General features: G+C 37.4%; 1 protein-coding gene across 3 annotated transcripts in view; it reads right to left on the bottom strand.

Annotated features, from left to right (window-relative positions):
- Positions 1-9,534: 9,534 nt before the first annotated feature.
- Positions 9,535-15,868, bottom strand: part of ATP11A (ATPase phospholipid transporting 11A) — a 110,950-nt gene continuing 104,616 nt past the window's right edge. Inside the window, exon 29 of one of the 3 annotated variants that reach the window (XM_051772817.1) lies at positions 9,535-13,588. In XM_051772817.1, the coding sequence (XP_051628777.1) occupies positions 13,331-13,588 (258 nt within the window). In that variant the 3' untranslated portion in view covers positions 9,535-13,330. The remainder of the gene's footprint in view (positions 13,589-15,868) is intronic. The other 2 variants (XM_051772818.1, XM_051772819.1) reach the window with 2 other exon arrangements.

Below are 15,868 nucleotides of genomic sequence, written 5' to 3'. Positions count from 1 at the left end.
AAAACAGGTGCTGTAGAGAAGACGTGCTTCACGGGAAGCATCCAAGGTGTGTGCCTAACTGACCACATGGGCTTTCCCAATCCCTTCTCCTCTCAGGGGGACAGAAGTCTTTCATGCTACGCTACACCTGTGCTTGCAACAGTGATGGTTTACATTCATGGTAACTGAACTGCAGGTTTCAGAAATGAAATTTTTTAGGAAGTGTGTTCCAGGACTGAGGACGAAGAGGGGTTACCACATATTTCGTGCACTATCTTTCTTTAGCAAGAGGCTTCTCATTTTTAGAAATTCATCAGATGACAAAGATATGCTGTGTACACTTGTCTTCTTAATAGCCTGAAATGCTCTTTCTTAAAGCCCAGTGACCCAGGGTAGTGTTAGGAAATGGCTTACAGAAACAAGTTTCAGTATCTAGCAGGTTCTTATGGCAGCTTAACCCAAAATGGGGTCAAACTGAACCTGAGGTAGGTAAGTAATCAAGTCACCTTAGCAGCACCCATGCTCTGTTCTCACATGCTCCACTGTGTCATGGGAAAGAGTGAGCCTGCAACATGGCACTGCAAAACTCTGCAGAGAGAAAGTGCAGATTCAGATAGATCACTGTTTTTTCATTTCTTTTTTTTTTTCAGTACCTCACAAGAACATTTCAGTGTTGGTTGAAAAGATCTGGTTGGCTGTCCAGGGAAAATGGCCAATTAATGATGACATGAAAGAGCAGAGAGGATGCCTTAATTTGGAGATACTGTCAAAAATAGCTTTGAAAGAAGTCTCTGAAGCACAAGGGAGGGAGCAATCAAACATACAATTTAGATTTCAGTTCTGTTTTGTGTTGCAGGCATTTTTTGATCTCTATCCACAGCTACACCTACAGAAGTAAATCAAAAGGGGTTGGGGTTCGGGATTAAACCACAGCACTGGTCAGCTTCTGTACTGTCTCCAGGGCAGTGGTGTCACCAGTGTGATTCTGTCTAGCAAACCAGCAGTCCCTGAGGCAGCTCCCAGCACAGCTCATGGGTCAGTGTGGGCCAGGGGCCATTCCCAGCAGACTGTCTGCATGCAGCTGACCTATTTTGGGAGATAAGAGAGTTTAGCTGTGTGTATGCAAGGCCATGTCGTGCCAGTTGGTTCCTGTGCCAAAGGACAGTTTCTGACCTGCTTTATGGGTTAGTAGAAAGATGAGGGGTTTGACTTTTGTGATCCCTGCTGTGTTCTGTGTCAAACCAGAACCTTAGACACTGGATTTCAGCAGGGAAGCAGTTAAGTTTCAAGCAAATGTCAAGAACAGAGTTCTAAAGAAATTATTAAAGAAAGTAAGTAAGTAAGTCACTAGAGCAAATGTGCTTCAGCACATTACAGCAGCTGAAGTTAAACATGGATTAGAATGAGATTGAATTATTTTAAGATATCTGTCCTAAATATGAGTAGTAGGGTGGGATTCCTCGGAATTGTAAACCAATGAAGGTATTATGGCTCTGGAAAAAATTGTGCCATGGAGCACCTCCTTCACAGGCATGTACTTAGTATTTTTGGTGCCCTGTCAGTGTGAAAATTCTATAAATAAATATGGTGGTAGTTTTTATTGAATTTGTGTTTTGGGTTTTTTTTTTACTTTTCAGCTCAAACAAAAGCTGGGATGAGAAAGCCCAGAAAGATCTAACATAATGCTGAGGTGCTGGACATGCTCAATTATTGCACAGATGTTGAAGACTATGAAGGGATAAACTCTGCAAGGTGTTTGAGGCTTGCTGGCACAGCAGTATTTGGGGAGTCAGATTGGGAAGGCAGACGACCATCCTTCCAGTGAAGGAAGGGCCTTTAGTTCAGGAGTTAACTTCTGATCCTATGCCCGGTGTCCTTTGCAAAATTTGTCCAGAAAAACACTGTAGAATGCATGTTTATATTAAATTTCATGAAGAGGTGTACAAAGGTAGGAAAAACAGGGAACCATTATTGTGTGCTCTGGTGTAATTCCATGTGCATGTGTAGATGAGAGCGCGCATTCAGGCGAGAGCAGAACTAACTACGGCACTATGGGAAGAGATTACCTTAGTATGAGCTGTACCTGTTTCTGCCAGTAATGAAGTCTGGAGGGGCTACAAAATAACAACAGGTTGGCTTTCAGGGGAAAATTACATGAATTGTGTCTATCAAAAATCTGAGACCTTTTTTTATTTTAACTGGTCTAAGCCACATCTTGTACAAAATCTTGTCTGTAAAATCATAGTAATGTACTGAGAAAAAAATACACAGAAAATTAAGACTCAAAGATTTATCAGTGGCAAATATAATGGAAATGGGAAACGGAAGAGCCCAGACTTTCGTGAATCCCACTGGTAGGCTGCACGATTCCATGTTTTTACAAGAAGTAAGCAAAATATTTTACCATAAAATCTAGCCTGTCTTATTACACTGTGAACATTAACTAACATGACTCATAGACTCAGGGGATGCTATGCAATCATACTCTGCTTTCTGATGGTGTAAAGTATCTCCAGAAATTTCTCCTCCTCTAGTATGAAATATTTACCTTAGTACAAATCCTAGGAACTCACTAAAAATAACCATTCTCTCCATAAATAATAGAAAGACTCTTGATTTCAGGGTTATTCTAAGGCTGAAAAATCAAGCTGAATGTGCTAGAAATACCAGCAGAGGCCATAGTAGTCCTTTTAGCCTGTAGTAAGTTAGATTTTATCCAAAGGGTGCTGCAGAAGATTCAGCTTGTTAGGGTTCGATCATCCTTTTGTGTCCACCAGGATTCTTGATAAAACACAGGGCAGCTGCCATAACAAATGGGAAAGAAACTGGCTTGGGCAGGAATCAAATGGATAAGACACTCAAATATGTGCAGTGAATAGGAAGAAAGCTCATTAGCTACAAGGAAAAAGAAATGTGCACACCAACTGCTCTTTGATGCCCTTTCCGAACTCATTTTGATCAAAAAAGAGTGTACAGACTTGGGATTTGAAAAACAGATGATTGAATGGGAGACTTCTTAAAGCATTGTCATCACTTCTGTGAAAAAACACAGGACTCTGGAGATGAACTCATTCATTGTAAACCTTCTACCATTTATTGCCGTGATTCCCTGAACTAGTGACTGGGACAACCATGAAGATACACTTTAGTCTTGTAAGAGGAATGAATAAACCAGGATGAAAGTTATCTCTAGGGAATCAGCTTATAAAGGGGAATCCTTCAGTGGGACCTTCCTATTGGGAGGTTCTAGGAAACCTGTAGCAATGGGAGCAGGGACTAAGGGAAACTGTAGCTAGTGTGGAAAAAGCCTCTTTATTTACATAGCGTTAAAAAAGCATGTTAAAGAGCTCTAAACTCTTCTGAAATCCAGAAAGTGCTTTTCTATGCTCTTCCATTCTAATTGAACCAACACTGAGGAAAGCACTAGCAGCACAAAGCAGGCAGAGTTCATGCAGCTGATGTGTGCCTTAGCTATCCCGCGTAGCAGAGCTTGCAGAAAGGGCCTGGAACAGCAATACAATCTCAAATGGGCCTGTCACAAGACAGAAGGTGTTTTCCTGCAGGTATGGGAAAATCTATAGGGAAAGCATCTCCCCATATTTTGATTTAGCAAATATGTGAGATTTCTAGCAAATTTGTGCTGGAGGTGTCCATGGAAAAATCTGTCCTGTTGTTTACCTGGGTGATTGGCACAGAATCAGACTCTTCCACCACTTCCAGTGCCCGTAAAGCATATCTGACATGTGGAGCATATGATCCTCTTTCCTCTCCTCCCTTCCTTCCTTTCAGGGTAATAAGTGAGGGCAGGCCTTTCATTAGCAGTCTGTTAAAGGTCTGGGGAGGACTCGGAGGTCTTCCTGTAACCCCAAGTATAGAGTATATCTAAAGGGAAGGAGGAAGATTCACTGCTAGAGACCTGGGATTCTGAAGATGCCTAGGTCCTACAAAATTCCACAGCTTCAGGCTGCAAGGTCCAGACCTTGTCAGCTAAATAAGATTAGTCCTAATCTGTGTATTGGGGACATGGCCACAGGGAATAAAATCATGTGGGAGGACGAAGCTTTAAGTCCATCCTGCTAATGGCTTGTGCGAGAGCCCCAAATTCTACCTCCAGTATTCATGTTTCAAATTTTGAGTCTTTGTTGCCATAGTGACAGAAGTCACTGAGAATATTTTGGGCTTTTTCTTTGTCATGGATGCAAAACATCACTTGCCATGTATGTTTTCTGTCCCTTCTAGTTGCCTTTTTTTTTTAGGCAAGAACTTCCCCAAGAGTTTTTTTGAAAAAATGAATTAATTAATGGAGTTCATTGTGCTTATGTTCAGTACCATTAGGCAGTAAATACAAACATACACAAACAAATACATACTAAAAGACTTGGGCTGAATGTCATGATTAAAAATATGTTGTAAGTACTATTTGTTTTTATTCTCAGTGACCATCCAACAGTTGTGCATTGAACACAAACAGCTGTAAGTGCCTGAACCTGAACCTCACACTTGGCATCTTGGATCATATTTTGAGATTGAGTTGTTCCAATACACAGCTCCCACTTAATTCTGCTTACGCAGAGAAGAGGCAGAAAGGGAGAGGAGAGTGGAAAAGTTTGTGGGACTAGATACATGGTGTGCTTTGATCTGCAGTACATGAGGAGAGGAGTTCAGTCATAGGTGCTGCTGTCTTGTTCTGTGGGAAGCACAAACTAGATCACTGTTTTGGGCTGTGCACCATGAAACAGCTGAAATGTAACGATGAAGATTCATAGTAAAGGAAGGAAATGGTTTGAGACTGAACAAAACCCATGGAGTTTCTTTAAAAATATTACTGGAGCATGTTAGTTTTGAATACATATGGTGTGGTGGAGAGAATAAATGGATTTGCTAGCCTATTAGAAGAGTGGTGTAACATGGCAGGAAGATGAAATGTCTGTGAACAGTAATATAAAAGGTGAGGTGCAGGCAAATGTACAAAATGGACATTTATCAGAATGAATGATTGACATTCATCAGAATGAATGACCTCTCACAGGTCAATCCATGTGAGAGGATGCCTGAACAGGAATAATAAAAATTTATTTTTATGCCACTCTAATTAACTTTCCTAACTCCTAAGCTGACATATTTTAATATAACATCTGTAATGTCCACATATAGATAGATAAGAAGACAAATCAGTGATGGGAGTATTGTGGGATCTGTAGTGCCTGGCAGCAGAAGCCTGACTTCTTTGCAAAACATACTGTCTTGGCTCAATATCTGGATATAAAATTAATTATACCAAGATTGGTAAGTGTGCATCTCTGTGAAACATAAAGGGAATGTAAATCTTCATAAACTGAAACAGTTAAAAAGTTAATAGTGTGGTTGGATATTAACCTTATGGAAAACACAAGTACCTTCTAGAAACCAATTATTTGCTGTTCTATAATAGCCACAGCTCTCAAACAATGAGTAAGGGTGGAGACTTCTCAAATGAGAAGATTAGCTGCCAGTGAAATTAAGATTTTATCTCAACTTTCTGTATTTCAATGTTCATACGCATTTGGAAATAAAGTGTTGACAGATGGTTCTCATGAACTATATCTGAAAATATAAAATGCCAAAGCTGAGTGCATGAATATTATTCAGATAGGATATGATAGAAAGATTCATGGGCTGAGGATAATATCATATTTCCCAAAGTTAATTGAAGGATATAATCATGATTGATGCAGAACCAGATCAGTATGAGGGAAATGTATCTTTCAGATACGGGTAAGAATTTCCTTGATGGCAGTGATAGTAGAATTTAAATAGCCCTTCCCTTTCTATGCTAGATTCAAATGTTTGGGTATGGATGAAAATGGACCTTTTCTCTTGTCTAACAAATACTATCACTCTTAAATAATTCTCCCTGGAGACCCTCAAACACGAGTGGTCAGGTAATGTGTCACTCAACAAAATTATAGGATACAGGTAGTTTGCAATAAATTAGGTGGGTTAAAAATTCCTTTTTTTCCCCCAATACCTTCAAATCACAAATTTTTATAAGGAAACAAAAAAAATATCAAAAAGTCCCCTGAGACTGTGTAGCCTTTTATAACAACTAGCAGAAATGAACTCACTAGGGAGAAGGTTAATTTCCAAAATGTGCACAATTTTAGTAAAAAAAAGGATAGATGAGCTTACTTTGAGTGTTAATTTGCTTAGAAAGATGCCTGGGAAAAGCAACAGGAGGAAGGCAATAGAAAGGTTATCTCCCATGTGAGATAGGGTGGGGGGCATGGTTTGTTGTGTTTATGTGCATGTATTCAAGTATTTTTTGTATAGAAGCAACCAAGGCAGTAACTGTTGTGGTGGTGACCACGTTGCTTCCAATCAGCTGGTGGGTCTGCTAAATGCTCCTCTGAGAGAGCATGAAAAAGAGAGATTGCTCTTGTTAACATGTATGGGATTATGTTGGCTCAAATGTAAAAGAAATGTTTTTTTTTTCCTTTCAGAATTAAGCTTGGTGTGCTAAAATAGAATTATGGGGTAAAGGGAGGTACTACAGCATGTCAGGTACTACATAAGAGGCAAGAAAGGGGAAATGTAAACATATGTATCCCATTTCCTAACTATAGGGAGAACAAAAGCAGGCATTAAAATTTGAAACCATGGTCAAACTCTAGATGAACAATTCAAGAGAGCTGGTTTCCAAATCACCTGCTGCGGGCCATATCCAAGAGGACAGAGAGAAGCCTGACTCATGTTCCAATACAATCTACAGTGGAAGAATCTTCAGTTTTTTTCCATCTGGACCAGTACCTTTCAGCACAATGATGCACAAACATTGCTTTTGTGCTAAACTAATACATAATTTGGACTAAGAAGAGTCACTTAAAAGCCAAGTAAATCTCAAATGTTACGAGCTCTATCACTGCATCAATGTTAAATGGTCTTGTGCCTGAAATGCCTCAGGAGGAGAGATATTTTTTCTTGGCTATAATTTTATCAGAATAAAATTATACACAGTATCTCTTCATAGCTGGGAATAAGCAATTAAATCTCAACCTAATTAACACTGACAACTTTCTCTAGCTATGCAGTTATATTCATCCTAGAAGCAAGCTATTCAGGACTTCTAGAAGAATGCTCTTCTAGGCTGGCTACTTGGTTGCAATTATTTTCTGAAATTAAAGTCAGTGTATACCACCTGACGATCTTGATCCTTAGACCAGGATTTGTTTTCCTTCTTTTCTAAAACTCAGTGTTTATAAGATTGCAAGATCCAGCTTTCAAATTTGGTTAACATTTCACCGTGAAGTGTCTTTACAAAAGGTGTTTGAAATCTTGAGGTAAGTTGTTGATGTGCTTTTTAACATTGGTGTCATCATTAGGAAGAAGCAGCACATCAGCTTCTCCCAAATTAAATAAGGAGACTGGATGTTAACATTTCTCCCTGATACAATGCAAACAGCCTCTGAACCTAGCAGGACACTGCATCATATGTATTTTTAAAAGTGTAATGCACCATGAGATTTCTTAACCAAAATGAATAATGGAAAACAACAACAAGCCTTTTAGTGGTTTAAAATTGAATACTACTCCTATTTGTCTCCTTTAAATGCAAAATAAACACTTAAATGATTGTCACCATTATTCATTTACTGCAAACTTGCCATTTAAAAAAAGGATAGATCACACAGCGTAATTTTCTGTTAAAAACACATCTAAACCTAGATGGGGACATTAGGCATCTGATAAACTGATCTGTATAATGAAATGAGTTCATGGCTTTCTTTGATATTATCCCTGTCTTATCACTTCACAGTGTAAATGAAGCCTTTGAATAGGTGTGGGTTTTCATTTGAATGAAATTAAAATTAATAGACCTGTAAGTATTTGCAATGGAAACACACAACAACAAAGCTTTAATAGAATGGTCAAATACTGTTTTTAAATTCCTGTAGAGTATCACCTGAGGAAATCGAAGTACTCAGAAAACAAAACCAAGGAACTTCAGTCTGTCTCCAACCTATCTCACTTCATATCAAAATAACCTTCAGAAAAGATTTTATACATCAGTGTTGCATTTATAGCAGAAAAAAGTGTAGCCTCACTGTAAAATATAAGAAACAGTTTTCAATTAATTCTATAATGTAAGTTTTACTAAAAAGAGCATAACTTAAGAGCTAAAGGAAAACACACAGTATTGGATTTAGAATACTGTTCAGAACTTAAATTACTTTCTATCCTTTTTTTGTTTAAATAAGTAAATGTATTTTTGTATGCAAAATAAAAATTTATGTACTTATGAGGTAATTTGTCCTTCTTGCTACCGCATTCCTCCCGAAATCAATACATGATCACATTATTTTTTTCAAAACCAGTTTCAATGTGATGTTCCTATCTAATTACAGTTCATGCATTTTTTCTTCTTTGCATGAATACAGGGAAAAACATCTTCCATAAAATACATTTCCTCCTAGCACCTTCTCCAGAAGCTCATTCAGTAGAAACAAAATGTGTGTAATGGTTTTGAAACTACAGCGAGTCCCAAAATACTCTATCACCAAATGAAAGAAAATTATGGTCTTTCTGTGCACTCAGCCTCTTCTGTAAGAATCCATGAACATTGCTACCAACTCAGATAGCAAAGCACATTGTTTTTTAATTTAGTAAAGTTTCTGTAAATTGACAACATTGCAAAAGAAAAGAAATAGCTCTGGGTACCTTGCACAGCAGAACTGTAAGGAAATACAGATCTTCTCGTGTAGCTTATGAGTTTACTTTGGAAAGAATCTTAGCACTTACCCAATCTGTGCAGGAGGAACAAAGCTTTTCTGGACTGGTACCAATTTCTACTAGCTTTTCAACAAATCCCCCACACAGCTCATGTTCCAGCCTTCTCTGAATTTCATTTTGTTAGCTTGCTTTTTTAGCTGACTACATACACTCTCTGAAAATCACAGAATCAGAGAATTGTTAGGGTTGCAAGGGACCTCTGCAGATCATCTGGTCCAACCCCCCTGCCAAGGCAGGGTCACCTAGACCAGGTGACATAGAAACTCATCAAGGTGGGTTTGGAATGTTTTCAAAGAGAGAGACTCCACAATATCCCAGAGCAGCCAGTTCCAGTCTTCTGCCACCCTCAGAGTAAGAAGATCTTCCTCATATTGGGGTGAAACTTCTTGGGTTTTAGTTTGTGGACATTGTCCCTTGTCCTGTCACTGGGCACCACTGAAGAGAGTCTGGCACCCAACTCTGAGATATTTATATGCATTAATAAGGTCCCCTCTCAGTCTTCTTTTCTCCAGACTAAACTGGCCAAGCTCCCACAGACTCTCCTCATAAAAGAGATGCTCCAGACCCTTTATCATCTTTGTGGCCTCTGCTGGACCCTCTCCAGTATGAGGAGAAATGAGGGTGACTATAAGCATATTCAATAACAGAATCAAACACTCATTTCATTTTCTGTTATCTACTTACATTTTATTACAGACTAATATGAAACCATCTCATATTCATACTAGAATTATTGTAATTATTTGTGAGCAAACTTAAACCAGTCTTGGATGTTTATATTTATTGCAAGCAGATTCATGTCTCCTGCTTATATATTCTACATAAGGATCCAAACTGTGACTGAATATAAACAAGTTATATTTGGTTGTCTACAGAAATAAAAGTTAAAAATAGCACTGAAAAGAAACTTTACAGTAATGTATTCACACACTGACTCTTCGAATAAAATAAATCAAGTAGTATAGAATAATCTAAACATTAGATTTGAAGGCTGATTTATTTTCAAATAAACGCACCTACAATTGTACAATTAAAAATAAGTGTCAGTATTTGGTGCTGATGGCTACAGACATCTTTAATGTTTAATGCACAGATAACTACCCCCAGCCCCCATACAGCAACTTCCGCAGATTCTACTTTACATTAAATCATGAAAGGACATCTAAAATGCAAAGAATATGTCCAAGACAACACAAGTTGAAATCCTGTGAATCTTCATAAGGTAAAAAATTAAAGCTATATAAACTGATTTTTGATTATTCTGCAAAGTAGAATCACATACGTTTTCACTTCTGTAATACTTTCACAAATTTCCATTAAAGCTTTTTTAGCAGAGACAGTAGCATGAGCACAATGACCCCACTGGCTTCCAAAAGAAAAGTAGTGCAGTTCCTCAATTAAACAATTTTTTCCTTTTATTTTTGCAAGCCAGTTGGGTAAAGACAAACAGGCTAATGCAAGCAAGAAAGTAAACTGTAAGCTTTTACATTAAGTGGCTGAACAAACAATTATTGTACATGGTAAAATGAAAAAGATCTTTTGCCACATGCCACTGCAGGTATATATGAACTTCAGTGGCCGAAAAGCTCGAATACTTTCTAAGTCTTCACATACATTTGGTTAGCGCTTACCAGTTTCAAGACATTTATAGAAGCAGTTATGGAGACATTATGCTGTTAAAGCTGCAACAATTTAAACAAGGCAAGTTAGAAAGTTATATAGATTTTTAGACTTTTCCTCTTTAATTCTTTTTTTCGTGATACATAAAAATTTGTCTCCTTTCAGTGTCCCATCCATAATAAACACTATAATGCATTTTGTTCTAACTTCTACTTTTTCATCGTTGTATCATCTGATCCATTTACAGTGAAACTCCAAGTTTACACCTGCTGTAGTGGACTAAGTTTGAATGGCAATAGTAACAGGAACTGAAGCAGAAACACATCAAGTGAAGCTGAGTTGATGTTTTATGTTTTTTCCATTAAATGGTCTATTTTAACAAACAGCACCAACCTTTAAAGGGAAAAGTATTGCTAAATCAAAGCGTTCTTTCTCCTCCAAAAAATGTCATCTTTAACTAAAATTTCTTAAGCACGTATATTGGTGTTTAAGCCTGAACAATGTTGTCAATAATTTTGAAGCTCAGGGCTACATGAAGTTTGCAATGAACTGCTTTGTTACTAGGCATAACAGGAATGCAGCATTTCAAAAACATCAAGCAAAAATATCCTTACTTAAGGCTAAAAGATAGAACTCACAAAGTAAAAAAGCAGGAGGCTTTATAGAGTAAAAAAGCTCACTATAATAGAATAGCACTGCAAGTACAGTGCTCTAATCACAGCTACCACAAATCTCAACAAAACATCAATAATTTGGATGAAACTGAGAGAGCAACAGACTTGTACTTCTAATTTGACATTCATTAGAATTTTAACATTCAGCCACAACTCCACTCTAGGCTAAATTTAAGTGGCCAAAACTCATAGGTATAAAAAAAGCCTTCAAAACATATACTTAAAAAAAATAGAAATGGTGTGTTAACAAATGTATGCGTAAAACAGATTTATAAATAGCTACAGTATGAAAAATATTTCAGTGCAAAGGCAATTTTAAGATTTCTAAAAAATACATTACAAATAATTTGTTAACTACACACAAGAAATTTGTCACTGCTACTGGTATAAAATTTATACCCATATTAACTTTTTAAAAATATATACACCAGTGTTTTATGTAGGGGACGGTTCTAACTGACCAACATTCAAGTCTGCAATGGCAAGTATATGTACACACATCCACACATGTGTATGTATTTCAGAATGCTACTGCTATAAGGACATTCTTTGAAACTTAAAAGTGCTATATGATACAAAACATTTGTCTGTGGTGCTCACCGTTAGACTTTGTAAAATTCTGTTATCTTTGGTATACTGAAGATTTCACAAATCACTTGACAATCTCTGCTTGACCCAGGGCATTTTAATAATAATTCCCTGTTCGTTTAATGCGAAAATCACTTGGAATACTGTGAGGAAAATTTCCTAGTAAGTTGGTTTTTCTTTTATTAAAAATTAAATTGGGAAGTAAACTTATTTGTCTAGGTTTTTTTGTTCAAACACAAAAAGGGAAAACATTTTTCTCTGCCACCCTAGTCCATTTTAAAGACAACTAAAAATGTCCTGGCCAGGTCTTCCAATAAAGGCTGCAGGTCTGATTCCAAATATTTTGTTTTCACACTGAAATAAATTTTTAGCTAATGTCCTCACAGAGGTATTGAATGAGGATGGTTATTAACCAGTTCTAACCATCAGGCTGAAACTGACTGAAATCTCATTACTCCTTCAGATATTTCTGCACCCCAAAATAAAACACTGGACTAAAGAAACAAGACAAGGACACTGCTAATAGTTGAATTAGTACAAGGTAAAATAAATGTAGCAGAGAAAACAGAAGTGCAAGTTGGCTGTCATTCTTAAAGTAATTAAAACAGAATCCTTGCAGTCAAACTGGTTTCTATATCCCAACTACAATTCAACTGTTAGTCAACAGCCGTGTGCCACCTTGTGGTTTGTTTGCAAAAGCTAACAGCTGTGTGCTTTGTAATACATCTACCAAGCCATTTAGCCAGTATTTAACCATACAAACATACAAAAAAATCAAAATTAAGAGGATGAATCCAGATAGTAAAAGATGCTCGTTTGGAAAAACAACTTTTCTTCTTTTAAGGAAAAAAACCCAACAAACTGTGTCAAAAAAAAAAAGCTTAATACTTTCTGCTATGTATATTTTACAATTACAGGGAGAGGAAGTGGGAACACCAGGTAATCTGCATCTTTGACAAATTCAAAGACCTTTTAGGCAAAATGCTTACATTCAGTTTTTAAGTAGATACCAACAGTGATGATATTTACCAATTGAACAGCCAACTTGACTTCATATAGTGTGTGCATACTCTACACAAGGATTGTCTTGCCTATATTTCTACAGGGGAAAACTAATTGAAAACCAAACATAGCCCTGATTTGGCCACTTACAAGAAAGTGAACATTAGAGAGTGTTTCTTGAAAGCAGATTTGCACAGAGGAAACACCAGTTTGTTCTACAGAAAGAGCAAAGAAAGAAAAAGGACAGAGGAAAATCAGAAACAGCACTTGTTAAATACGCTTTAAGAGACTTTCATTCGAGATAACTGAGGTCATTGCTTCTGGCTGAAAATTAAAACTGTTTATCTCAAAATGTAGGTCACTGACTGAAACTATGCACTTCAAGTAACAAAGAAAATTACTAAAGGTAACAGAAGCAGTAAATGCACGGAAGTCTTGACACAGGATGAAGACAATTTTCAGTGCTACCAGTCTCACAGTACCAGACTGTGCAGATTGTTCATTGCTCCAGTAGTTCAAAACATAAAAAGAGGCCTATTGGCCTGGAAAGGTTCATACTTCTAGCTCTTGATCCTGTTTGTCTGAACACTACCTCAGACAGCAGAAGCCACGTATAATTTAATATATTTCTGTGACATGTTTGTTTCTGAAAAAAGAAATAAACAAAAATACAGTTTTTAAAGGCTTGACTTGGTGTTCTGTCATATAGACGTTTCCAAACCTGACCCACTGTAGTGGTAGCCTGCACGGGAATGGCAATGCTTATTGGAATAGCCAAAGACAGATGGAAGTACTGAATAATCAACGCCTCTCCAGTGCGTAAACATCATTTTTTTAGAATGAGAATTAGACCTTCTTGCTGGGGAATTGCTGCAGTCACTGCTCCTGTATCTTGGGCTTTTCAGACAGGCAAGAGGTGTGAATTCTGAGATGTGCTCCCGACAGTGCCTCGATGCATTCTGTTAAAGGGGCAAAAAGAAACAAATGCACAGTAAATAGACAATCTTGGAACCAAAAGTATATAACTGTGTTCTTTCATAGGGCCATTGTGCCCTTGGTACAATAATGGCTTTCACTAGAAGACCACTGACTATTTGTTTCATGTCAAAGTATAACCTCTCGTGTTGTTTTGCCATCAACCACTTTTAACATCATCAGTTTTATATTCGGACCTACAGAACCAGGCATAATTTTACACTTAACCTCTAAACCTGATAATGGGCTCTTTGGAGAAGAGATGAAGACACAGAGGACTGCTTTCATATCAAAGTGTTTTAAATGAAGTTTATATTTCATTTTGCAATCTCTCCTGGTACATCTTTTTATCTCTGAACTTCTTTAGTCAGGACTTTTTATGAGGAATTTTAAGACAGAACAGATTCGAGTACTTTGCCTATACTTCCAAAGAGAGGGAATTCTTTACAGTGAGTTTGTGCTAACAGACAAAAGTTCCAGAGGTTTAATGCACTTGCTTTGTACTTCTAAGCAGTATTGAATTTTAGACTTGCTTAGGTTACACATAGCATCTATACAGGTAATTTATACTACACAGTCTAATTGTCCATTAAAATTTATCTGTATCACATAATCACTCCACATCTGGCAGAACTGCCACTTCCCCTCAGGAAATGCTCAAGACTACAGTAACACCATGGCTGCATGACAAGAGCCTGGAACACGTGTACGAGCAGAGAGAAAATTAGCACAGCCCTTTGCCCAATGAGTTGATGAAATTCTTCTCACTAAATGCACATAAAATTTCCAGGTATAGAGGTTATGTGATGGTATCTAAGATATAAATGCATTATAAGCACAATTCAAATCAATGTTATCAATCACTCTCTCCCTGAGCGCTATATAAGCCAGTTAATCCTCTATTGTCAATTATCCCCTTCCTTCTTCCCTGTTAACCGGAGCACAGTAGCAAAAGGGACAAAATCACAAAATAAATATTAATGATGTAGTTTATAGAACTTTGGCTGAGATTTCACATTACACTTCAATGCCAATCACAAGCTTGGAACACTATTGCATAACCAAGAGCAATCAGAAAGCTTTCTTACAACAGACACTCTTGGAAAAGTCACAAAACTAAAATGAACTGCTCACCAACAGTGAGGCCTGGGTTGTTTTAAATACATATGTAGACCAAATATCAGCATTAATACAGAAAAATCAGATTAGCAGATTTTGTTTTGGAAATGTCAGAGGGAGTAGTCATATACTGCTTGGTTACTATCTTTCCTATTCTTTCAGCTAGGAAGTGAAGCATTTTAGTTACCCTACATGGTTCTAAAAAGAAAATGTTTTTTTTTTCTACACATGGCCCCAAGGCAAGCACCACTACCATGTCTGAAGCTACTCAAGAAAGCTGGGGTTTTCTACTATTACTTGTCTAGCAGTCATTAAAACAAATCAAAAAGCACCCATCAGCTACCTTGAAGTTCTACAGCCCACAGAGTGCATGACATTTGCCCTCTTCACATACTGATACTTTGCATCCTCACTAAATTTCTCATGTGCTGCTTTCAGGGTCAGGAGAGAATGAAGGGAAAGGAACAGACATGGCATCCAGATGGGAATGTATTTGAGTAAAAAGTGGCATGGCAAGGAGATGATGTAAAACTGAGAACTTCATTCTGCTAATGAATGGCCTAATGTTTGGGGAATTTAGAAGCTCACCACTCATGCTGCTGTCTCATATATTTGGCAAAACTCTCTTGATTTGAGGCAGTGATGCAGCAATGCCCTGGTCCATACGGAACACGGTACTATGGTAGACACTGTCAGATGTAGAGCTCCAGCCTTCTGACCCAAGGTCCTTTTCACAAGTAACTCACTGAGATAATCTTCATATGTTACTGTCTGCATTTGGTCTATATATGTATTCAAGAGCATGAGAGATGATGGATAAACTGGGTGAGAATTACCTCTGACTTTATGTATTCAACACTATTCTTTTATCCCAAGAAAGACAGCAGTTCATATGTGTAATATGAGTACACGCTGCAATAATGACTGCAGTTTTTACAGAAGAAATGTCCCACAATACCTATACATAACACAATGTATTTACAGGACAGGAGTATGGGTAAATTGATTTATTATTTTGCCTTACACGATTAAGTTTCCAAGACAAAAAGATCTTACCTGTGGCATGGAACATCTCTTGCAAAAACTAGGCTCTCCAAGTAAAACATATTGATTTTGTATCAATATTGATCAAGTACATCAAAAAC

This window comes from Manacus candei, unplaced genomic scaffold (genome assembly GCF_025592945.1).
Source record: "Manacus candei isolate 608988 ecotype Guabito, Panama unplaced genomic scaffold, ASM2559294v1 h1tg000159l, whole genome shotgun sequence".
Taxonomy (NCBI): domain Eukaryota; kingdom Metazoa; phylum Chordata; class Aves; order Passeriformes; family Pipridae; genus Manacus; species Manacus candei.
This window is presented reverse-complemented; position numbering and strand designations above follow the sequence as displayed.